Source organism: Micrasema longulum, unplaced genomic scaffold, assembly GCF_059751315.1.
Source record: "Micrasema longulum isolate JH-2025_06_02 unplaced genomic scaffold, ASM5975131v1 h1tg000585l, whole genome shotgun sequence".
Lineage (NCBI taxonomy): Eukaryota > Metazoa > Arthropoda > Insecta > Trichoptera > Brachycentridae > Micrasema > Micrasema longulum.
The window spans coordinates 91,638-117,235 of NW_028277781.1; the positions used below are offsets into that span (position 1 = coordinate 91,638).

At 32.9% G+C, this 25,598-nt stretch overlaps 1 protein-coding gene across 3 annotated transcripts; it reads left to right on the top strand.

Moving 5' to 3' along the window:
* Positions 1-6,955: 6,955 nt before the first annotated feature.
* On the top strand, positions 6,956-22,739 carry LOC148280387 (uncharacterized). 3 transcript variants are annotated; one of them, XM_088228482.1, is made up of 7 exons: positions 6,956-7,253; positions 8,065-8,205; positions 16,348-16,889; positions 18,211-18,515; positions 20,909-21,069; positions 21,339-21,542; positions 22,084-22,739. In XM_088228482.1, the coding sequence occupies exons 2-7, from the start codon at positions 8,128-8,130 to the stop codon at positions 22,333-22,335; spliced, it is 1,542 nt and encodes a 513-aa protein (XP_088084608.1). In that variant the 5' UTR covers positions 6,956-7,253; positions 8,065-8,127; the 3' UTR covers positions 22,336-22,739. The 3 variants fall into 3 exon arrangements, with proteins under 3 accessions (XP_088084608.1, XP_088084609.1, XP_088084610.1); XM_088228483.1 differs by having other exon boundaries at positions 6,983-7,257; XM_088228484.1 differs by lacking the exon at positions 6,956-7,253 and adding an exon at positions 7,685-7,802.
* The last annotated feature ends 2,859 nt before the right edge of the window (positions 22,740-25,598 follow it).

A 25,598-nucleotide genomic window follows, 5' to 3' on the forward strand; every position in this document is an offset into this window, starting at 1 on the left:
TAAAGATAATGTCGTTCAAATGTCCCCCACGGCGTTGTTTAATCCGAGGTCTAATTTTCATTAGTTCTTTTATTAAATGACCAAAGTCGGGTAAAAAAAAATTCTACCCTGGCAACACTAACGAAATTTCCATTTTGTTTCTTCGACAATCTGACAGATGGAAAAATAATTTAATTTTTAAGTAATTCATTTGCTACTTAAACATTCGTTTGTTAATTACACATGAAATGTGATGACATCCTGTTTCTTTAAGATCCTAGCAGTATTTCTAAACTTTAAAAGGACACAACACGGCACAGTTAAATTCAAATCAGGAGTTGCGTACTGAGCGACGTCTACAAAGAAACTAATGAACTATCATAAACAGAGAACACTCCGTTTTCATTTTACATTAATTGGTTTTATATAGATTCCCTGTTATTCAGTATGTTTTTTTGCAATAAATTTATAAATAAATAAATAAAAAATGGGGCAAAACGTAAACCTACTCATTTATGAGTAGTTGAGTCGCCTTCGGTTTGATGTGCGTATGCGGTTTCTGGACTATTCTTAATTCTATGTACACACTTTATTTAGACTTTTTTAACATTATTGTTGGAAAAATATTGTAAGATAAAAAAGCTTGTTCTATATTGATCAAAAGGTAGGTAATGCAAATTCAACGAAGGATAATAAAATTTTCTGGGTTTATTTATGTTTTATTCATCAATGAACACATAAAAGGGTGATGCGGTATTCAAACTTTTACACACACTGTGAAAGAGTTTACTACCAACTACCACCATCATCACACCATCTCCCCGTAGGTGGATAAGGTAGGTAGATCACAGTAGCGTGCCTAGGGTTTACGAGTAAGGCAAGCCCATATATATATTTTTAAATCCACATGTGGGATAGGATATTCTTTCTGTGTTCGTTTAAATAAACGAAATAAAGAAAACACAATATTATTTTATATAAAGTAATTTCTCAGATATCAACCAATAAGTAACATTAATAAAATATAGCATGCGTAGAGTTGAATAATAGTCATCAGAACCCATAGATACATAAATATAATAAAGATAAATTATAATTGATATAGAATATTGGAAAAAGAAAAGGATAGTAGATAGGCAAATAAAAAAGAAACGTCGGCCATCTCCGAATTCTTTTTATATATGACGTTTGCACAAAATGAAGTAAATTATCATAAATATTAAGCAGTACGGGTCTTTAATCAATGAAGATAAAAATAACCGTTTAAAATGATCAAATTCCGCAAAAAAGAGCATAATAAACAATCGTAAAGTTTGTTCGATACGAAATACAAGAGGCGCTCTCTGCCAACTTTACCTTAAAGAAGCTGGCTTCAGATTCCCATATAAGTTGAGTTTTATACACAGACAAACATTTTATGAATTTACTGTTTGTTTACATGCGAATTGCACCGTGAAATAAGCCCCATAAGAACCCCACGTGCGAGAGCGAGATAAGAAGACATAGTGTCGTTCGCGCACACGGATTTCATACGGTTCGGATCTCGGGATGCGTACAGTACCAACGTCGAACAGATCTCTAATTCTCATTTGGCGCGAAATTTAAACAACGAAATTAATTATTTTTAAGCGTTTGGTCCAGATTTGGTAATTTATAAATAAAATTAATAGGCAAGCCCGGCTTATGGGCTTCTATGGAAATACCGCCACTGGTAGATCATAACGTAACCAAGAAACCGTGAAGAACTCTTATATAAAATATATTTACCATATTCCATGTAGGTATTTTTATTATTTTGTCCGTGTACGGAATGAAAAATACAATTCTGTGTGTGAAATATAACTAGAATTCTGGACGACTGGACGAGTGTTTTCGACTCGATGACTGCTCTCAGTTAAAACTCCTGGGAAGGCAAATAGAGTAAATAAAAGCCAGCCTTGTAGTGCAGTGATTGGCGCGTCCGCCTACCATGCTTGAGGTCCCAGGTTCGACTCCCGACACGGTGGACATAAAATAATTATTTACTGACAAGCCGGTTTCGCGGTTTAGCGAGTTTAAATATTTTTCCTTTTATATTTTCTGTTCACGTTTACCTCCTTAAATAAAAATAAATACAAAAAAAAAACAGAAAAAAGTTATTCTACACTGCAATATTTTTTTATTAAAAAAAAATATTAACGTATCCCAAACTTTATGAGGCCAAGAGCCCTGTGTTGAGATGGGATACAACATATTGGAAAGTGGAAGCATGTACATTAGTAAATAATAACAAAAATAAAAATTTAAAATTATTACATAAACATAAAAATCCCTGGACTGGCACCTAAAGCATAAGAATATCACTGCATTTGGTGGACCTACATTGCAGCTCCTTATCACCACATGGTGCTGATAGGAAAATGACGATACAGGTATACCTAACGAATCCAGCTTTATGAGGATCAACCCTTCAAATATATGAATGAACAAAAAAACGACTCAGTGTCTGATTCCGCCCTTGGCATCCCGCCATCATCCGGTGAGCAGCTTTAAACTGAGTACCTACATCTTCTGATCTTCCGAACCGACATGTCTGAGAAAATAATTATCCCGAATGAAGGATCTGCATTAGGTACACTGTAATTAACTGTAAACGAAAAATGGTCAATTTTAAAAGCAGACGGATTATTTCTAGCATTTAGGTAGCGTCACCCTTTTGGTGGAAACTGATTTTAGTGTTTTTTTATATATATTCTCCAGACGGTCCTGACTAGACGGTAGTGATGTCATAAAATAGTTCGATTGTTTTAATCCCGGATTGTTCGGTATTTTCAGTAACTATTGATCATGAACCGTAACCGATTATTGATATCATCAATACCTAATTCCGATTTGCAAGGGTAAGTTTTGTAAAGCACCGTTTACGGAAAAAAACCAATTAGAAGCAGGGCCCGTAGTACAAAGGAAAGTTAATATTTATCTTCAATTTTATCTACCCAGTAAAAACAAGTTTTCTGTGTGAAAATATGATATGTACCAACACTTTTTTTTTATTCTTAAAATGGTTACCGACGAAGATACTTCAAATTTTCATACAAATATACACATTTTTGTATATAAATATCGCTTTGACTTTATACCATGTTATGTTACGTTGTGGAATTCATGATCTGAACAAGTGGACTCCACACAGTAGCTATAAATGGTGTCTTATCTAGTTTTGAACACTGCAGCTCAGGTATTCCGCAAGGTTCCCATTTGGGTCCCATTTTATTTTCTCTCTATATTAACTATATAAGTAAATTCTTAAAAATTTCTCAATTTCTGATTTTCGCTGATGATGCAAAGTTTCTGCCGATGTCAGCGATATATTGCACTGAATATCCAAGAAGATCTTGATCGTCTAATTGATTACTGTAATAAAAATCATCTGTACTTTAATACCCCGAAACGTTATTTAGTGACATTTACTAAAAGTAAAAATTTCGTTACTATCATTTATTATTATTACCATTATTTCATTACTGTGATAGGCGCAGCTATATTAGAGACTTGGAAGTTACTCTTAATATTTCGATTGTAGATCGCTGTATTGGTCTCATATAAATTCTATTCTTCATAAAGCTTACCAAATGTTGGGTTTCATTTTAAGAATTTTCAAACGCTTTAAAAAAACTAAATACATTGAAGACTCTATACTACATTGTTGTACGCAGTAATTTGGAGTTTGCATCAGGAATGGAAATTTATAAAATACCTAGATTATAAAAACAATAAAACGATTTTCACCCAATCTAAACCAAATGGATTTTCCCCTTGAAAATAGACGCACTATTCTTCCAAAATTGACATTAATGTCCCCTTTCGCGTGACAAGAAACAAATATTTATTCCATCTGCCAGTCCGTTGCACTAACTGTGCATAACACTCTTTCCTCTATCGTTCTTGATCAAATTACATTTCGTTTTTTCATCTATTGGCGTATTTAACATGCCGCTCGTTAAAAAAAAAGCTATTCATTCTATCAGGCTGCGATACACTCCCACCTGCTTTTAATGATGTACACGCTTACACATACCTATATATGTATTATATATATATATATATATATATATATATTATAAATATACACGCACACTTTTAAGAATGTACCTTCATTTAATATGTACCTATAATTATTATTTAGAAACTTCGCTTGTCTGTCTTTCAACCTTATCTTTATTAAATAATTTAATCATTGTTGACTGCATGCTCCCATAAAATAAATAAATACCGTCTTGATATGTACCAATGAAGACAGCGTTTGTAATCGGGGCCTAGCACTAAAAAAATCCGTTACAAAAGTTTGAAGTTTAATAATTGTTGAGTTTTCGGTAAACAGAAAAAAAGGGTTGTATGAAAAAAATGGGATAAAAGCAAGCATCTGCTTGTAGACAAGCTGAATTTTATTCCCTTGGAAAGTTGTTAAGATCTAAATTTATTGCAAGAGAGGGAAAACATCTTTGTGAAGGAAATATGGAAGTCTAGGCAATTACAGCACATACGACCTGTCATTGGCGGGTTTAAGTGGCTACTTTACACGCTGCGCAACATTCATCGTTCTGCCAATGTTAAAAAAAATATTTTCAGGCGTTGCCTAGTAGGTGAAATAATTCAGCCAGATAATTCTCACCCACAGTAACAATGGTTACAGCTCTTTTACCACACAAAAGTCAACAGATGGAAGATGAAAAATAGAAAAATAGATGCTTAAACAAAGGCAAAATGGTGAATGTGACACAATGTGACCACTTAAATCAGCTAATGACAGGTCATAAGCCCTGTAAATGCATGGACTTCCATATTCCCTTCACAAACATGTTTTCCCTCCCTATTGCAATAAATTTAGATAAAATATTTTACAATAACTGAACTTTTTGTGGTGCAACTGGCTCTTCGGGGTGCTGTATCTTGATTGAATTACTGAACGTGTGTTATAATTGGTAATAATGCGTTTAACTATTAGAGTTCTATCTTGCGGTGCCTTGTCAGGCCCCCCGACCCAACGTTGGCGATCACTACAGCGAAAGCATCTCGGTCCTGCGCTACTTTCATATTCCGCAACCAGGCCAACTGCTTATTGGATGTACTCGCCATTGTGATTCCTGGGAAAAGATGACCAGAGTGGTTTCCTGTTGCCTTCTCTGGTAGATTTTTCAGTCGGGGTTACCTTCCCTTAGCTGGTTGTTCTATCGATAATTAGTAATATTGCGGACTCCGGATCAGGAGGTTTGGGTTCGAGGTTGGAACACAGTTATACACGATTAACAGAAAATGCTCCCCTAAATATATATGTACGTAAATCATTGGAACACATGTATTTATTTCAATAATATAAAAATGTTGGCGGATGCAGAAAACGATGATGACTGAGAAAGAAATAGCAAAAACGAATGCTCGAAAATAAACGTGCCATGAAAAGATGCATGTAGGGGAAGCGAGATCTGACCCTTTAGCATGTTATGCCTTCGTTTCGTAAGTTTGTAAGTATTACATGTATTGTAAATAACAACTTTGTACCTATATTATTCAAACGCTAAAGAAATCTAATTTCGCTCTTGTTTCGGCTACATGCGAACAAACACTCTGTGGTGCTGTTCTGAACCGCTCTCGCGGCCGTAGAAAACACTTTTATTTTTATTTGCATACAAAATACGCGAGATAAAAGCTTTTTCTACGGCCGCGAGAGCGTTCGGAATATCACCCTGGGACTCTCGTGCTTACTACTTTGTATGTATGCGTCTGATGTGAATGGAGAGGCATTCTATCATCTCTTCCTACTCTTACAGTAAAACGGCGTAATGGTTTGTTGGTTTGCTTTGTAAGAAAGTGGGTGTAGGGTCACCGGTCTAAACATTTTCTTGCCAAATAAAACGCCTACATGTCCGATAACAATAAAATATTATGTTTTTTATTACGTCCCGTAAGTTATTAGAATTTGAATGAGAATTCGTAAAAGTATGAGGTGGTGATTTAAAGTGAAGTTAATTGAAAAATGTAGGTAAGCAGAGTTCAATTTATCCTCCCTCTCCTCCAATTTATTTAATATAATACTAAAGTAGATATTTTCATGTAGGTATACAATACAGTATTTATCTTTCTGCCGCAACAAATTTAGATCGAAATATTTTATACCTATACAATGTCTTTATTAGTATACGCATAGGAAAATAGTTATGGGTCCCCTACTGAAAAAAGATTAATAAATAAAGTACCCACTTAGAAATTTCATATTTAAAAAAAAAAAATAGTTTTAATTTCCAGTGAATAAAAAAATAAATTACTAATTTGATAAAATTTATCAAATACAACAGAGTTTACACAAAGATTACAACAGATACAAAACAAATTTGATTTTTGTTCTTCTTATTTTGTAAATAATCTCGATAAAAAATATCAATAAAAAAAGGAAGGGATGACGTAAAATTTAACTTTTTTGTATTACTGCCCCCTATGATTGAGAAAAAAAACAGTAAAATCTACCTCTATAAAATTAACTCAGCATCAATTTTTGTAATATATTTTATCAACAGATGTCTCTGTACTTTAATAACTTATTAAATATCTTTTGTACTATATATTAATAAAATTTAAAAATCTTTTATTATAAAAATAATGGTATAAAAGAATTACGTTATTTGAATATTTTTACCAAAGAAAGACACTTTTATTTACAGAAGCGTAAAATGCGGTTCAATGAAAAAGCACACACAAAAATGAATTTTGAGTATATGCCAAGATTATGTTTTACGGGCTATTTTAGTTTACAATATTTATTAAACTTGGTGAGAATTTATCTTTTCGTTACACCATATGATTTAAAAGCACGACTGTGATTTTTTATTCATCTCACTTGCACGTGTCAGGTATTGTATTATGTGAAGAGTGCAGGCACATCAACGGTGATTTGGGTTAACGGATGTTCCCGTAACTTTGGTATTTGTGACAGTTCATCTGTGTGTGCGTCGTATCAAGTGGTAAGCCTGTGTTCTCTGTGATATCGAGTTGAAATGGGAATGTTAAAATTGTTGGTTATGGGAAATATGATTTGTTTTTGGTGTTAAATAATCTTATAAATATAGTTTTTCACTCGTGCGACCTGTTGATCTTTTGTTAATCAAGTGAATGTTGAATCAAACGCAACCTTGTTCTGTAAAACGGTATTTCGTTCGTGTATTGAGTGCAGTGCACCGAATTAGGCCACATAGCGATCTTTCCCTAAAATACCGCTGTTCTTGTCGACGTATGAAGCTTCCGTAAGTAGGTTCCCGCATTTATCACTAAATATTCTACCTAAATGAATTTGGCGTGCAATCGTTCAAATAACCTTATATTCCAGTCTCATTTTGATGTTATCTGACAGCGAAGGAATGATTACCTGCTATTGGCCTTATAGAAGCATAGAATGTCACCTGTTTGAAAGTTTGCCACTCGGTAGACCTGGAATATAGGTCAACCAAATCCGTATTTCCACATCGCGTCTGTATAATACCGTTATTGCGAGCGAAATAAATAGTGTTCTCGATTTGATTTCAATTTTAAGAACTTTTTAATAATATTTACGCTTTATGAAATGTTTACTTTTTGTTACTGTACTAAAATATTATACCAACTTATTTATTTACCATTATTTGTCATCGATGCTGTTTTCGCGGATTTTCTAATACCAATACAATGATATTTACAGAATTACTATAAAGTAAAATTATTTATAATTAAAAATGGAGGGAAATAATTTTATTCACCTATAAGTTTTATATTGACAAAAAACTGTTTCAACATGGCATCTGGACTGTAGGACATAGGTTGGTGTGATACTTTTTTTTTTCTATTCCAAAGAATTTACCTCTCAATATAGTGAAATCTTTCATTTCTTGTCCAAAATTATATAAATTGATAACTTGTTTTTCAGTAAACATTGTATAAAAGTACCCCACATTTTAAAAACTAAAAAAAGACTTCTATTTTCAAAAATGAAAAAATTTTCTTCCACCTTTTCTTTTTTTTTAGTTCCTTTAATTTCTTGTGGTTATGTCGATTTTTTAAACTTAAAAAAAAGTTTTTCAGGCATGGGAAAAGAAAATGATGAATCAGAAACATCAATGTTACTAGAAACTAGGCAGTGATGGTATGTCTGTCGCCGGAGATACAGAGGCTGATTCGGGCACCATATCGCCCCAACAAAATACACTCAACAATAATGATAAGGTATTTATCACCAATTACTATAAATTAATAGGCACGTTACAAGCGCATAGTAAATGGCATTTTAATCTATGGGTAATTGCCTTCCTTGTCTTTATTCTCTTGGTCGTCATCAGACGTGATGTAACACAAAATAATGCCATTGCATGTGTTGAGAATGTGGTTTAGTGGCACTGCTCAGTAGCAATGCAATTAATGATTAACAAGAACAGATACATTATCGTTTCGTTCATAAATAATTTATAATATCTTAATTTATAAAGATAATTTCTCACATTATCAAACACATTCTTCACAATTTTAAAGCACATAAATCATTGACATATTAATACGTTGACTAGCCCTATAGAGTAAAATATTTTAAAAAGTAGTGACACAAAAACGTACCCATAGTTACTAAGTTTATTTGTTTATACCAGGGAAGAATTTAACGATCATGCATAAAATGATACAAAAAATTGATGGATACTAATTTTTGGAACATACAAACATTAGTTTTTTGTGGATCGCAATCAGATTCTTTCCTTAAATTCCTTCAAATAATTTCGACCCATTTATTTCTTTTCAATGGATTTTGGGGGATGCAAAAACAATATTAACTCATGTTTATTATATTTTAAAAACATATTCCTATCAGTGCATTCCTCTAACTAAGGGCCCTTACGCACTGTCGACTGTGACTTTCTATAGTTAAATAAGTGTTTACGCACTTGGTCGCCCAGGAGACTCGGCGACTCGCCGTGCAGTGGCGATGCACAAGCGACTGCTGGTCGCTGGCAACCAATAGGAGCACTAGTTCAAATGGAAGCGTGCACACTGTGAATAACTTTCGAGACGACCGGGTGTTTTTTTTTCTCTTTATAATTAGTAACGCTACTATTGCAGGTTCTTCGGCGTCTATTCTGCACGAATGTACAAACACTACGCTCGGCTTGGTCTCCTGGCCATAGTTGCCTTTGTTTTAGTCGCCGAGAGACCGAGTCTCCGGTGACCAGTCGACAGTGCGTAAGGGCCCTAAGAAGAGCTTCGCAATTGCGCCGCTAGGTGTAGTTTGACGTTTACAAAATATATTTATATTTGAACATTAACTGACATCTAATATGGTATAATGATTTAACAATCACTATAAATATTATTTTTTTTAGCACATTAGTATAGTACATTTTCTTGGAGTTTAAACATAGTTTTGTAATAAAAAATCTTTTTTTAATGAGCTCAATGCTAAAAGAAACTTGATATGAAATTGTCCCCTTGAATCAAATGCTGAATTTTGTTTATTAACCGTTCGGATTCCAACCTAGCGGGACGCAAAATGTACCCCAACTACCGAGCATTTTTCCTGCGCGCAAAGCCTTATCACAATTGCAATTTTTACATGTAAGCGGAACATAATCGCTGATGGATTGCAATTCTTGGTTGGCCCTATATAAACTATATATTTACGTGCTTTTAACTCTCTATATGAGGATACTACTAAAAAAAGTGAGATATTAATTGTAACTTATTCAGAATACATTTTTTTACAATAATTATAACATTGTCAGTTTAAAAATATGTCTTTATTTGTAAGAACTTGACTTTCAAACAATCGGGTTTGTTGCAAACATGGCAACCTCTACTAGAGTATTGTAAAGTTGGAATGTATAAAATTAAATTTATTATATCACTACTGTTTCATGACATAATCATGCTTATGTCATCACTGCTTACGTATAAAATATTTAGTGATTATCATAAAAAATTGAAGTTTAAAAAAAAAGTTGAAGTTAAGTATTGTATCAGTTTTTTGTGATTTGCTCAAAATAAAGAAAGATGGATTTTGCCGGGTTTGCAAATAGTAATATAAGATTTGAACGCTAAATTCAGAGTGTTAACTACAATTTTTTACTTTGTCTTAAAAAAAACCTAGAAAACAAAAATTGCAAACTATGCATTTAAAAAAACAAAAAAACCACTATAGGATACACAGGCTATAAAAAAAGTAGTAAAACATTACGGTATTTATACAAATATTGGGTTAAAATAGGCACCTTCTTTAGTCTATGGTGTTTGTTTTCAAACCTCTTTTCTTCTCATTTTATCTGTCAAACCAAATCATCGAAAGGGCCGAGAGTTTCAAACACCTGGAAGTGTATGTTACAGAAACTAGGAATAGCAGGCGCCACATTCAAAAGTATGAAGGCTGTCTGGAGATCGGATATTTACTTAGTGAAAACCAAATGCTGCCTATATAACGCCTGCATAACACCTATTCTCCTTTATGGATGCGAATCGTGGCACCTCACCAGGGCCCAAAACACTGAGTTTTGAGAATAGGTGTCTCAGAAGAACTTGGGTGTGCGGTGGTTTATCTTTGTGAGAAATAAAGTAAAAAGAGAATGGACGCAGAAAATTTTGGGGACAGCTATCATCAAGCAAAGGTGATACAATACTGTGGATGCCTCCTGAGAGCCTTAACCACCCTTGCCTACTTTACAAGGCATCAGAGTCTTGACGTCCTGGACGTTCACTGCTGGCTGTTCTCCCGACTTGGGAGCGGACATGGAAAAATGATGATGATGTTCTATTTCAATTCAATCTACCTGCTCGTTATGCTAATTTGTTTGAAAAAATCATTATTTTGTTATATATCATGGATCATGTTTTGCAAAAATGTGTCAAGCTGCAAAATTTTAAAAAATTAGTTAGCGTCAGAATCGTGATCCAAAAGTGATATTCTTACTTTCAAAAAATAGTTTGATGGCTTACAAATTCTCTAATACCTTGATGTGTTAACCAAAAACCACACAACTGGACTAAAAACAATGTAACGCTGTCTTAAAATGCTTAACGTATTGATGTGAATTAAGATCAATAATCTTTGCCAAAATTGCTTACAAGTTTTGTTTATTACAAATAACCACTTTTTTTTTTCATTTGGGGATTCAAATTGGAATTGACCATTTATAAATTTACCTTTAAAAAAAAATGTAGATTTAAATATATATTTTTTTTTGGGAAGTAATATTGTTTAAAATAGTTTTGCATTATTGTTATTACAAAGGTAAATGGATTTTAAGGAGTTCTGTGAAAATGTGTTATCCTGCTTTATTTGTTAAATTTTATATAAAAAAATTATAAATGTTTTATTAAGTATTTTTTAGATATTATATTTAACATCCAAGCTAAAAAAGAACGCATTTTTCTATAACACCATCTGTATATTTCTAAAATCTTTATAAAATTTGCCATAAACTAACATACTAGCCAACTCAAAACAATCAGTATCATAAAGGACTTCAGACGTTAAATGATTTGCGGAAAGAGATTAGGGATGCTGGGTCTATCGCATTGTTTCATGGGGTGGCGATGATTTTTGTTAAGAACAAACATAGATAGATAGAGTGTCATCGGAAAGCGTCTGGATTTTATAAAAATGTTTTGTTTTTTTAATTATTTTTATATATATATTGTTTATAAATTAAGATATAATTAGGTGTTCAAATTTTATTTGTATAAATATCTTAAATAAATACATTACATAAACAGTGTATTAACTGTTAAATACTTTTTACAAAAAAGCCCACCTTTGATTTATTCTGCTAACTGTCAGTATCAAAATACTGACACTGGTGGTGATTTCATTACTTGAATCTATCCATAAATACAATCGATAATGAACAAATACTTACGTTTATCTTTATCTTTCCGAAAAAAATTACTTTTATTTCACAAAATCGTAAAACACTTAACGTTAAATTTGTCATTCGGCGGTTTTCAGCACTGTTATGATACTAACTATGTTGTTTGATGACTGGTATTAATTAGTTTATTCAAAAAGTACTTCGAAAAATTCATTTTAGGCCTTGAAGTACACAATAAAAATTAAAATATGGCGGATTCCACTTAAGGATTTTGAAGTGCAGATCTACGCTCCGGCACTCAAAGGGTACCGAATTAACCTTTGCATTGCTAGTGACTGCGACACCCCAAACAAGGCAAAAGTTGTTCATAGAGGGAAGGAGATCTCCCGATATTGTTCTACTCGAAAGGGGATTGCATATTCAAAAATCTGATTAATACTATCAGTTGCACCCTGAATAATTTTATACATAAATATTTGCGATCTTAATTTATGGTAATCTATTTCAAGTCAATTCTTATCTTTTAAAGATCTTAAAACTCTGTAATTATTATTGCGTTGTATGGAAAAGGGAAAATTTTAATGTATTTTCCCATAATAAACAAATATCAGCCAATAGTATAACTGACTTATATTTGAAAATAAATTGCATTTTCTAATCTGGTCGACGTGCTTGTGTATTACACTTGCTAACATAGTAGGTTGAAGGTCACTCATTGCAGATAATCTAGCTATACCTTATCTCCTTAACCCAACTCGTATTTATATACTTATACAGAAATTATTATATATTCTGCCAAGAATTATTTATAAATTAATATCTTAGCTATTGTTTTAGTACCTACTGAATATTTTGCATCCTACAAACAAAATCACATGATTGTATTTTTGTCCCATTTTATCATTAAAGTAATAAAATATTTATATTTATTATATAGGTTTCCTTTAAAAAAATCATCACGTTTTACAAGACACCAAAATATTACTACTCAATCCATGTCCGCTTCCTAGGAGGAGAGCATAAGGTATACTTTGTGGATACCAAAATATAAATATATTGCAAGTAAAATTGAATCGGGTTGTGGTCCCGTGGCTAGTGTTGCGGACTCACGGATCAAAGGTCCGAGGTTCGAACCCCACTCTACCCCAACTGGATTTCCATTTTCTAACAGTGAGTTATTTACAACTCGTTGAAAATGACAACCAAAAATTGAAATATTTGGGTAAATTATAAGAACGCTAATATTTATTCCTTTTTTTAAAATTAATAAAATACATAAATATGTGTATAAATCATCCATTGTAATGCAATGTTGAATTTTTATGAGGTGAGCTCCGGACCACTCAGAAGTAAAAAATTGCGATTTTTTTTAGATATTTACAGATACTGTTTTCAACCAGAGTGCTTAACTTTTTTGGTTAAATTTGGCCTTGGCTTTAGTGAAGTGAATGATTTTGCTATGAAATAGGTGCGTAGATTTTCAGTCACTGTTATCAATATGTATCTTCTTCGTTGGGTGATCCTGTGTAGCCTCCTTAAAAACATAGCAGTCACAGAGATCGACATTTTAGTAAACTTTGATATAGTCTCACTGTTTACAAATTTGCCAAATGGAGACTATGGCTCTTCTGAGTGAAATTTATAATAAGAATATTATGTGTGATCTGTTTGAACATTAAAAGTAGTTACCTTTTAGAGGTGAATTTTTTTTTTAATATAAGATAAATGTTTACTTGATTGATTTACTCAAATATTTCAAATATGGGGGGCATTTTCAACGAGTTGTAAATAACTTACTTTTAGAAAATGGGAACCAAGTTGCGGTACAGCGGGGTGCGAACCTCGAACCTCTGATCTGTGAGTCCGCAACACTAGCCACGGGACCACAACCCGGTTCAATTTATGAATAGATAGAAGGTGTCACCCTTGGACTCTCCACTTTCTCCAGTGATAGCAATTTTTTTTTTTTGAGAAATTTGAAGATACAGCAATTGGCAATACATGGCCAATTTAGTATCCAAAGTGTGGCTGGGCCATGTAGATGACATCGTTGCGGTCAGGCCACATGGGATGAAAAAACTAAATAGTTTTCTAGTTCACATAAATTCATTACAGCCCTGTATTAAATTCACTGTGCAACTGCAAAATAATGACTTCTATTATTATATGTCGAAGTAAAAAGAAAATTACTTGGGAGTCTTGGGCACACGGTGTACAGAAAACTAACCCACACGAACCGATAACTGCACGCTTCGCACATCATCCAGCACAAAAATGAGAATAGATCAATATCCGAAAGGCAAGAACCCCCTGGAAACTAAACCAGTTTATAAACTGAGGTGCCAAGGATGTGAAAAGGTGTATATCAGACAAATGTGGCATATAGCAAGGAAAACAATTGAAAAACACATAAGAGCATGTAAACTTGAACACCTTAAAAAATCAACCATAGCTTAACACTGAAGTGTTGAATAGAAACACGTGATTTCGTCATGATCATAGAACAACGACAGATGTGCAAGAAATGCGACACTGATTTTGTTTTGTATTTATTTTTTTAGAAGATTAACCCGCTAAGCCTCTATTTAGAGGTTTGTCAGCAGGTGGGAAAGAGAGGATATAGAAGGAGGTCATGAAAAATACACCACAACCAGACCAATTGAGGAAAAAATCTTTCTTGAATTTTTTCTTGCAACTGACAGGAATCGAACCCGCAACGCCAATTTTATAGTTTGCTGTCTAACCTACTGCGCCACGGCGCCTGTCTTGATTGTTGCCTGTTGATCTTAAAATGATTTTATAAAGGCTTTATATTCCAAGTAAAAAAAAAAACAGTATGTTTAACTAACCCAAGTATTAAAGGATATACTTTTGTACTTATCGAGTTGTCAAAAAAAAAATGCTCTCATGTTGAGTTGAAGAAAATCGCATGCGTCGTTATTCTATTATCATGATGATTTTTTCACCTTCGAACCAAAGATTCTGAATAAACCCAGAAACTACAGTGCACAAATAATAAAGAGGCAATTGAAATACACAGGCACCCAAATAACACAAACAAAAATTACAGGCTTAAATTAAACTCAACGTGTTTCCTGGCACTACACACAACAAAAATAACGCTGATTTTACTGTCGACTGCAGCATGGTACAAACTACTAGTACATAAACGCATAATTTATCTACACATGTAGTTTACCCTGAAAATTGCTCCTGCAACGGAAGCCGAAACGTCGGAATGAATTAAACCTACAAGGGATCACCCAAAAAAAGACGATGCAATTTGCCATTTTTTAAACTGATTATTAAATTAAATGTTATTAAATTTATAAAATTACTGTAATGAGAAGGTTATTGTGATACAATTAAATATGGTTTTTGCTACCATTCGTGTATGGTCATGAATTCGTGTATGGTATGGTCCCCAGGGAGTTGAGTCCAGTCCTTGTCTACAAAAATTTGGATAAACTCAAAATATTGTTGATAAATCCACCTGGACCATGAAGAAGTATAGAAATAGTTTTTTTTTTTAATTTTCAGGCGTTGCCTATTGTGTAGGTGTAATAATTCAATTAGATGAATCTCACCTGCATAAATAAAGGTTTCAGCTCTTAAACTTCACAAACATCAACAGATGAAAGAATTGAAGGAATAAAGATGTTCAAACATGGGCAGAATGGTGAATGTTACACAGTGTGTAAAGTGGCCACTTAAACCAGCCAATGACAGGTCATAAGCCCTGTAGATGCCTAGACTTCTATATCACCTTCTCTTAAATGTTCTTTATCTCTGTTGTAATATGTATATATATTCGTGAAGTTAAATGGCAATACCTGACAAAGGTCCCCTGTGTAATTTTCTAAACAAGAAAAGGGCAGTGAAAGTAGTAGAGTTAAATTCAATAAAAATCACGATAAATGAAATCTGAAATTTCAAAACAGTAACTCATTTATTGACAAAAAAACATTGCTTTTTTGTATGAGTAAAACCGTTAGGAAGGTCCACGGTTTTTAAAACGGTTTCGAGTATGTGGTGGGAATATACTTTCACTGTTAAAACCCTAAAGTAATAATACGCCACTGGCGAATAGAGTTACCCATACGGACAAAATTCATTGCATGATTATCAACCACAAAGTTAGTTACAGTTTACAGCAATAAAACAGGCCGTATATACTCGGATCGAGAATTGCATATACTCGGATCGAGTGCAAAACGAAACCGTCTGTAAGAGGTTTATTGTTAAACTAACCAAATGAAAAATTTGGAACGCTTTTGTTCTATGCAGTAGACCTAAAGGGCTTCTCTTGCGAATTATTACTCTGAATTTAAAATTTAGTTACATAGTGTAAAACAGTTCCCCGATATCCCAAATATAGTGTTTTTTATTTGCAACGTGCACTGTTAATGCGTAGCTGTGATTTCTCAAATGTAATTTTTTTGTCTTAGAAAATTAACATAATGTAACAAGTCGATTTTTAATGCCAATTTTCAACCAATGTTTAATAACGTAAATGTTTCAGGAGCCTTCGACGATCACAAACTACAACTCAGGGGAAGATTCCGAGCGGAGCGCTCCACTGCGCTGCGGTTCCTGCGACACCTTCACTACGCTGAGTGGCCGCGTCCTCGCGGCGCATATGGCCCAGTGTCCCGGAAACAACAATAATAACAACAACATGGCGCCCGGCAACAACACGACACCCGCCTCTGACTCGCGGCCGCATAGAAAACTCTTCGAGTGCGATGTCTGCAACATGAAGTTTTCAAACGGCGCCAACATGCGACGGCACAAAATGCGTCACACGGGAGTTAAACCATACGAATGCCGTGTCTGCCAGAAGAGATTTTTCCGTAAAGATCATCTTGCCGAGCATTTCACTACGCATACCAAATCTCTGCCCTACCACTGCCCTATCTGCAACAGAGGGTTTCAGAGGCAAATCGCCATGCGCGCACATTTCCAGAATGAACATGTCGGACAGCACGACCTTGTGAAAACGTGTCCACTATGCAGTTATAGAGCCCCCACCATGAAGAGCCTTCGAGTTCACTTCTTTAATAGGTAGGACCTATCACACTGTTCTAAATTAATTGATTCACCCCACTTTCAATCTGATGAAACAAATGGCTGAAGGGGAAAAAACATGTCATAAAATCGTTCCCCCATAATTTCCATCATTAAAAACTTTGTGAAGTGGAGAACTTTCGATTAGAAAAAATATATTTATAGTATGTATACAACAGCAACAACAAACTATTACGACGTTTCCCCATAAGGGTAAGCAGAGATGATAGAACGCCACGTCACTATCGTTGCATACATATCTTGCTTCCTCTACATTCATACATCTTCTCATGCACGCGCGCCGATTATTCCTACTTTTGATATTTCTGTCTTCAAGTATTTGTTGGATTCGGTCATGCCATGTCTTTCTCGGTCTTTCTCTATTTCTGCATCCATCAACATACGCATTGTAAATATTTTTAGCCGTTCTTTCGCTGTCCATTCGCTCTACATGTCCAAACCAACGCAGAGCTCCTTTCTTGATTTTATCAATAATGCCTATCTCAGCCTTACATAATGTACGGATCTCGACATTTGTGCATCTATCGTACATAGTTTTACCACACATTCGCCTGTATGTGCCTTCATAATTTCAATATTTTTTATTTAGTACTTTGTATAAATTTCTCTATTCATTCCTACTGTCAATACATCTGTTTGAGCCGTCGTTATGGTACTATATGATTAATATGTATAAAAAAATCCAATCCCGTGTCGTTACTGGGATGTTCTGTGCTGATGGAAAAAATATTCACTATCATTTTTTCAATATAATTTGTGTGTGATATAAATCTATAGAAAACTGTGTCTGGTAATAATTACATATTGTGTGAACTTTAACCTAAGATAATTCCTTGGACTTTCCTTATTTTGCTCTTCATTTGATCTTTAATTTTCTGTATCTGGAATTGAATTTGTTGTACTATTTTTGAATTTTTATTTTTTATTGTTGAAATTGTTGACCTTTATTTAATTTACTGACTCAAATTATCATTATTATAAGATCTAGTAATGCAAAATAACTTGTACAATATTTGTATGACCCATTATTATCATTTATGTTTTTTTCTCCATTCATTCAAGCATGCTTTTGTATGCTCAGGTATCTTGATTTTTACTAACTTAAATAAAGTAAAATATTAATTATGTCTACAAATGTATGTTTACTATTTAATAGACTTCCATACACAAATTCAAAGAGTAAATACTGCAACTGTTAATTTCAATACACCGTGCATTATGAGGTTTCGTATATGAATGGAAAAGCGCTTAAATATTTATAAAATCTCTAATTTAATTGATTCTTACTTTAATTTAGACATGGAATCGACTTGGATAATCCAGGACCCGGTACCAATCCGGTATCTCTTTTGGCGGCTGGTCTGACTTCTGGGGTCCTCTCAGTAGACGGGTCGCTGGAGACCTCGCTAGGGGCCCTCGGTTCCCTGGGCCCGGGCCTCTCAGTATCTGTGGCGGCTAGCTACTCTGATAGTGGAGACAGTAACGGCGCTCGGTCAACAGACAATGCCACCCCCCCGATGCATTACCTGACGCCACATGTAGAAATTTCCATGGCTGATAACAACGAAACGTACTCCCCTGGCCAATCTAACAACAGTCAAGGTAACATTATTAAATTATAAGTCCACCTCTTGATCTAGCGGCCAGCGCATTGGGTTACCATGCAAGGGGTCTCAGGTTCGATTCCCAACGTGGTTGACCTGAAATATTTATTTGTAAATGTGTTTTTAGACTACAATACTTAAAAGTCTTTGATATTGACAATTAAAGCGTAAAGCTGATCATCAATGCATCGGTACTCCAGTTGCAGCGTATCCCGATTTTTTTTGTTACATAAAGACAAGATGATGAGCTTCAGGTGTCAGTCCAGGAACTAAACACCCTGTAAATAAGTGCACTAAAACCTCCTTTTTATGTTTTTCAAGGGAGTAACAAAAAAGTGTAAAACTGAGGATAACGCTAAAACGAGGAAATTAAAAATGTATGGACAAAAATGGAATTACAGAAAAATAAAATTAATGTGCTTGTAAATATACTTTCAGAAAAATAGTAAAAACTTAAAACAATTGGGGATTATGAATATTGTTATCTATTTTCAATGATTACTTTAAAAAGATTTCTATTTTTTGTATTTTTTCAAACATTATACATAAACTGTTTTTTTTAATATTTTTATTTAATTTAAAAACACAAAAATAAAATTTTGAATTTGCATAAAATACTCGTAATGATTTTTCCCCTAAATGTAAATTTTATTTATATAGTGTCACTGTTTTTACTATGGCATCACTTAAAATCACTGGAATTTCAACTGACGTATATTTAGATCGCGGTAAAACTGTTTTACACTTTTATGACCATCTCATTTTAAACCATATTCTTTTCAAAATATTTATTTATTCTTAATAATATTTGTATTGCCACATTTATAAACTTTCCGCATCGCAGTTTATTGACATAATCTAAATAATTTAAATCTAGGTTTTACTGTATTTCATATGAAGCTTGTCGGAAATCAAACCCCGGATCTCCTGTATAAAAATAAAGTCATATTGTATCTACAGAAACAGAAATTTCTTGAGATGGTAACATATCTGTTGGCCAGAAATTCTGCATTTCTTCACTACTTTCATCTGCATTAAGCGGTTCTAAAAGGAATATGAAATCATAAAAAGTTTAATTCCCGACGATGAGGTAGTAACCTCGAAACCGGTCGAAGTATAACTCTAAATTAAAGTGGTTTATTCAAATTTATAAACATATACGTGTAATTATAAAAAGGTTCACAATCATTATTTATATTTTGTTTACCGATATATTTTTTAGTTCATTAGGGAGGTTATTGTAATTTTTTATTCCTTTGAAAACAAAACTATTTTGACCATGACTTGTGTGGAATTTAGGAATTTTTATATTACATATTTTGGTATCTGAGTGACTTATTCATCTTAAAATCTTTTCTTTTTTGTAAATTTGTATAATATAATTTATTTTGTAAATATGTAGTATCTACTGTATGAACTTACAATGAACTTCCACCAAGAATTTTCTACTACATTAATCTTATTTTAATAACTGCGCATTCTTCTTAAATTAGTCATATTGTTATTTCCTTTTATTTATTCATTTAGAATATTTAGGACATTTCTAGAAAGTCAATTCATGAATCACTGAAAACTTACTTAAGTTTATGAAAGTAATTAAGGAATTTATATTGATTTGGGAATTAAATTAAGTCATTAGTACACTTTCTCTCGTTTTGCTTCGGAGTTTTTTTTTTGACGTACATTTCTCTACATGAGAGATTTTGGATATTATTTATCGCTCTATTCAACTGAATTTCCCCAAAGCATGGTTGGTTGCAATAGTTTAAGGATTAGAAAAAATGTGTATTTGATCCCATTTTTATTTTCTTTATTTATTATTTCTTTTTTTATTAAATAAATATTTGCATTCCTATCGTTTCCCCAAATATTTAATTTTGGAGGCCATTTTCAACGAGTTGTAAATAAATCACTATAAGAAAATGGGAATCGAGTTGGGGTAGAGTGTGATTCGAACCACGGACCTTTGAGCTGTGAGTCCAAGACACTAGCCACGGGACCACAACCCGATCCAATTTATGGAACTGAGTTTCTATGTTCTAAGCAGCTTGATAGAAATGCGATCTGATGAAAATAATATCTAAGCCTCGTTCTATATTGTATCTTGAAATTCAAATATAAAAAAAAACCGTTCCACTGAAAAACATTTTAATCTAAAGTTTTTTCTTTTCTTTTTTAACATGGTACAATATTTCTGATTATAATTTTATACAAATGTGTTACATTATTAAGGTAGAATTTCCTTTCTTGTTCATTAGCTTTAATATTTGAATGCCTCAAATAAGTTCCATTTTCTTCATGATGTTTGGTGAAATGACTTGCTATTTGACAGAATATATAGAGGTGGAGTTGTTTTTTTTTTTTAAACAAAATTAATTTATGATTCTACAGGAGCAATGGAGAACCGCTTGAATGGCTCTGGAGAAGGAGGTCCAAACTCCCCGCAGTCTGGAGACAGTTCCTGTAATGTAGCTAGTAGTTCCCACTGCTCCATGCCTACTATGTCTGCAGCCAACATTACACCCTCCATCAGTCTTATACCCATTAAGCAGGTAAGGAAATTATTTAAAATGGCATTAGATTGTAATCAGAAGTGCATTCTCTTTTAAATTTGACATGAACGGTTTTCATTTTCTTGTTTATTATACAAGATTTCAATTATCCGCATATTTCAAACACATCATTGATATATCATCGTATTTTAGAATGAATAGATTTTAGTAGCATTCCAAGTACTGATATAGCGACCCATAAAAATGCTACTTGTTTCAACTTATGCAAAAATTATACATATTATAATTAGTCATAAAAAATATTGCAGGAGCCGACGTCTCACGAAGATTCCTTACCTGGTGGGGAAGGATCTGGAGATGGTGCGGGTGGCACTCCCGGGACTGCAGAAGGGAAACGAGGGTCTGGAGTATCTAGTTCTCTCTCTTCCCTTATCAAAGTGTCCCCCCTCAAGTCTCTACTACGAGAAGACCTACGGCGACGCATATCTGCTCGCGGTAGGGGTAGAAATGCTGTAAGTTTTATTTTCCTTATGATTAAAATAAAACTACTTTGTTTTCAGCCACCTATTGAATAGGTGGTTAAAAAAAAAGTTTTATTTTAATCATAATTAATAACCACAAAGTTATTGCTTCAATTATAAATTTTATATTTATTTTTCTTATTTATTATGTTACAACTGAAAATGAATTGTGAAAACCGACTATTTTATACTAAAGAATTTGAGTATTTTCAGTTAATATAAAATATTTCTGAATTTGTGAAAGACCAACAATGGATTTTTCACTCTCTAATAATACGTGCTATAATAATATGTCTTAGTTAGTGCGTTCGCTTACCATGCATGAGGCCTTCGGTTCGATTCCCGTTTGGGTTAACATTCAATATTTATTTTAAATGTGCTTTGAACCCCAAGTGTTTAATTGATCATCTTTTTACCTTTATCTATCTAGATACATCAACCCAGTTGATGGATGCTGCAGTACTGTCCTAATCATCCAAACTACACAGCGTGACCTGATTTTGTTAAAAATGTAATAATATTTGTGTTCCAGATGTCTCCTCGGGCTTCACCATCAGAGGGTGGTGTGATAACCTCGACACATGCGGAGCACGGGGGTGGTCTCCTAAACCCCGCATCATTGGTGTGCACCTTTTGCGCCATCTCCTTCCCCGACTCCACTCTGTACTTCCTCCACAAGGGCTGTCACTGCGACTCCAACCCCTGGAAATGTAACATCTGCGGGGAGCAGTGCAACAATGTATACGAATTCAACTCTCACTTGCTAAGTAAAAGTCATCAGTAAAGTCAGATTATTCCGATGTTAAAAACAGATTCAATTCACACGCTCGTAATACACACCTCTGCAAATCTGGGAAATCATTTTCTGAATTGAAAATAATCAAATGAATTTTTTGAACCACAAATCTTATTTTATTAAATTATAACTCGAAACTATCCTTCCCCAATATCTGAACTTCAACAAAAATGTCTATATGAAATTCCTCATTCCTACATTGGAAATTGTGAATCCCAGATTGTGTAGAGTGGCAGAAATACAATTTCTGAATGATGAATTTTAATTTGATCTGTAACTCGGTTTGGATTCTCTATGTATTCACAAAACCAAAGTAATTTTTCAAAAGCCATTATACCAAAGGTGGACTTTTGGGAATATCAATACAGCAGCTGATAGTAAAACTATGACAAGAATATTAATTAAAAATAATGGGTATTGCCAAAACCATTCCATCTTTTACTGACTGAATGAATGTTGTTAAGACATAAATATTTTGATATTTAATGCATTTTGAAGTAAATAATAACTTTGGTTCGACGTTATATAAATGAACTAATATATATACATATTATATCAAAAGTTAAAAGGTACAAAGACCGTTAGGTTGAAAAGGGCCTTCTTTGCAGAGTTTAGAATTGTTAATATATGGTACTGTATAATTATTATAGAATTAACTTTGTATTTTTAATATTAATTGTTAGTCTATATGGTGCACCCACGAGCTTTTTTAAGTACATTCCATTGTAAGAATAAAATACATTTACAAAATTTATTTATGAGTAGTATATTTATTTAAATCGTATTGTTTTGTTAACCTCTTATTAATTGGAATATTATTTGAGGATATTTGATAGGTATAAAATTGTAATTTGCATTGACTCCATAATACGGATGTTATATTTTATTTTTACAGAACATTAACTTGAATTAAGACACTGATTGAAAGCAAACAGGGTTTTGGAAAATTTAAAAAAAATATGTATGTATTATTAAATGTTTTTTTTTTGTTGATATAGCGTAATGAAAAATATTGACTACGTGATAATTTGACAGCACTTTTTCTTTGTTACCCTAATAATTTATATTTTAAAGTCCTTATGATTATTTTGTTTATTATTATCATCTTTATTTAAATGGGCATATGGATCTGTTGAAAAATATTGTTTATGAAAAAATGAATTATCAAACATTTTACAGCAATAAGGAAGTTCAGTGCTATGGGAAAATTTAATTCATAAAACGTGGTAGAAATTAAAGCATTTAATTACATGGCGAAGTTTTTTTAAATGTATGAAAAAGTTAAAAAAAAATATTTAAAAATAAATAAATACTTTAAAAGACGTCACAAGTTCTTCTTAATCAATCAATGATAGTGTTGCGATAGATTTCCGGTTTCCAGGAAGCCAACCTTCCAATCGGAACAACTCACCGAAAAGAACTAGATGTCACTCGCGAAGTAATTAAAAAACTACAAACCTTAAAAAAATCATAATTAACCACTGAACTTCCTCATTTATAATTTTTTTATGATTTACATTTAAGGGTTTTTTTTTATGTTTTGTATTTTGGTATTAAATATTTAATGTTATAGAGTCAGCTTTGATATACATAGGTGCTAAATAATGAACATGGTTTGTTTTACTTTAAAATGATAAACAACACGGAATTATATGAATATGTAATTAATTGCAACTGTATACATCCACTAGTGCAACTACATATGTCTAGACACAAGTGCAACTGTCTTAGCTTATATTGTACTGAGACACGTTGATTTATATATTATATTGAGTTGTAGAATGAATAGGTGTTAAATGTTATTTTCCCAGATCCACATGCTCAGGAAATAAATGCACATAAACATGATTTCATGTTATTTACTTTTTACAATAACTCATTTTTGGTACCACATTTATTTTTTTAAAATGAATGTCAATAATTTTCCCTTTTCAATTAGGTGTTGAGAAAACGCACGAGGAATTAACTAATAATTTTAATTTGCTTATAGTTTCTATTTGTATTAAATCACAATCTAGAAAATCGAAATATTAAACTTATTTTTCTACATCCGCAATTTCATCGAGATTATTGAAAGCATTCCAATCAATTTTATTGTACAAATTTATTGATATTAGTATAAAATTTTAATATGCATGTATAAAGCATTATTTAGTACTTAAAAATTGTTTATTGAGGTATTTGACAAACGGATTGTGTCTTAAATCTGGTATGATTAATTACATTAAAATATATATATATATATACACACATGAACCGTCCCATCAGTAAGTAATATGTATAAAGATAAAGAAACCATATAATGAGTTAGGATACAAACTGTTAAACTTTTGTTATTACCTGAAATGTGATGTTTTATTTCTGAGGTGTCTGATATCGATAGTGGTGATAAATTATATTTGGCTGTATTCAATACAACTTAACTATAAGATAAATTGTTTAGCACATTAGTACCCGAGAATAGGTTAACATTGTTTTTATTTATTGTTACTTATTATAGTCTGCATCACCATACCTGGAGGAATTAGCTGATCAGATAAATAAATTCATAATTGTTATAATTATTATTATTTATATTATTTAATTAGACGTAGTTTATAGATGTGTTCATCATTCCACTAGTTCTAAGTACTTAATATTGTCGGTTGTGGTCTTGCCTGTTAAAAAAGACGCCTTACTATCATTAAGATTACAAAATGAAACTACCAACGAAATGAAATTTCGGCTCTTACCTGCCGATTCCCGTATTCCGTCCAATCGCCCTTTGATCGCAACTGTCGATCAAACTTAATTAAGTACCTATTCATTAATAATTAAGTTAACATATAAAATATGATTATATTTTAAAGCGAGTTATTAAATGTTGAATTGTTACATTGAAATATTTTATCATGTTGGCTACCGTACCTAGAATTTACTCGTAGTTGCTCATACACTATTTAGGTTAATAAAGTGTACTGTTTACATTCCACTCTGAATGGTTCTATTCTGTGTCTCTTGCACCTAGGTGGGCTGTTCGCAACAAATGGCAGCTTATTATGCATCAATCTATCTGTTGTCTGGATACTTTATGGTAGCTTTACTCGGAAAATACATTCCACTTTTCTGTGCCTTTTTAAACACCAGATTCAATTATAACATTATGTGATCTTTCTTCATTCCAATTTTCTAACAGTGTATGATTATAGAACTCGGCTTATCATTACTGATATGTAAATGGTAATATTTATGCCTTTTGCGTGGCAAAAAAT

What these genes read in the sequence shown, in the direction of transcription:
- LOC148280387 (XM_088228482.1), top strand. Translation starts at nt 8,128, where the DNA reads ATGTCTGTCGCCGGAGATACAGAGGCTGATTCGGGCACCATATCGCCC. An exon ending in CCAATCTAACAACAGTCAAG is followed by an intron (nt 18,516 to 20,908) that starts GTAACATTATTA and finishes ATGATTCTACAG; the next exon opens with GAGCAATGGAGAACCGCTTG. An exon ending in GTCTTATACCCATTAAGCAG is followed by an intron (nt 21,070 to 21,338) that starts GTAAGGAAATTA and finishes AAAATATTGCAG; the next exon opens with GAGCCGACGTCTCACGAAGA.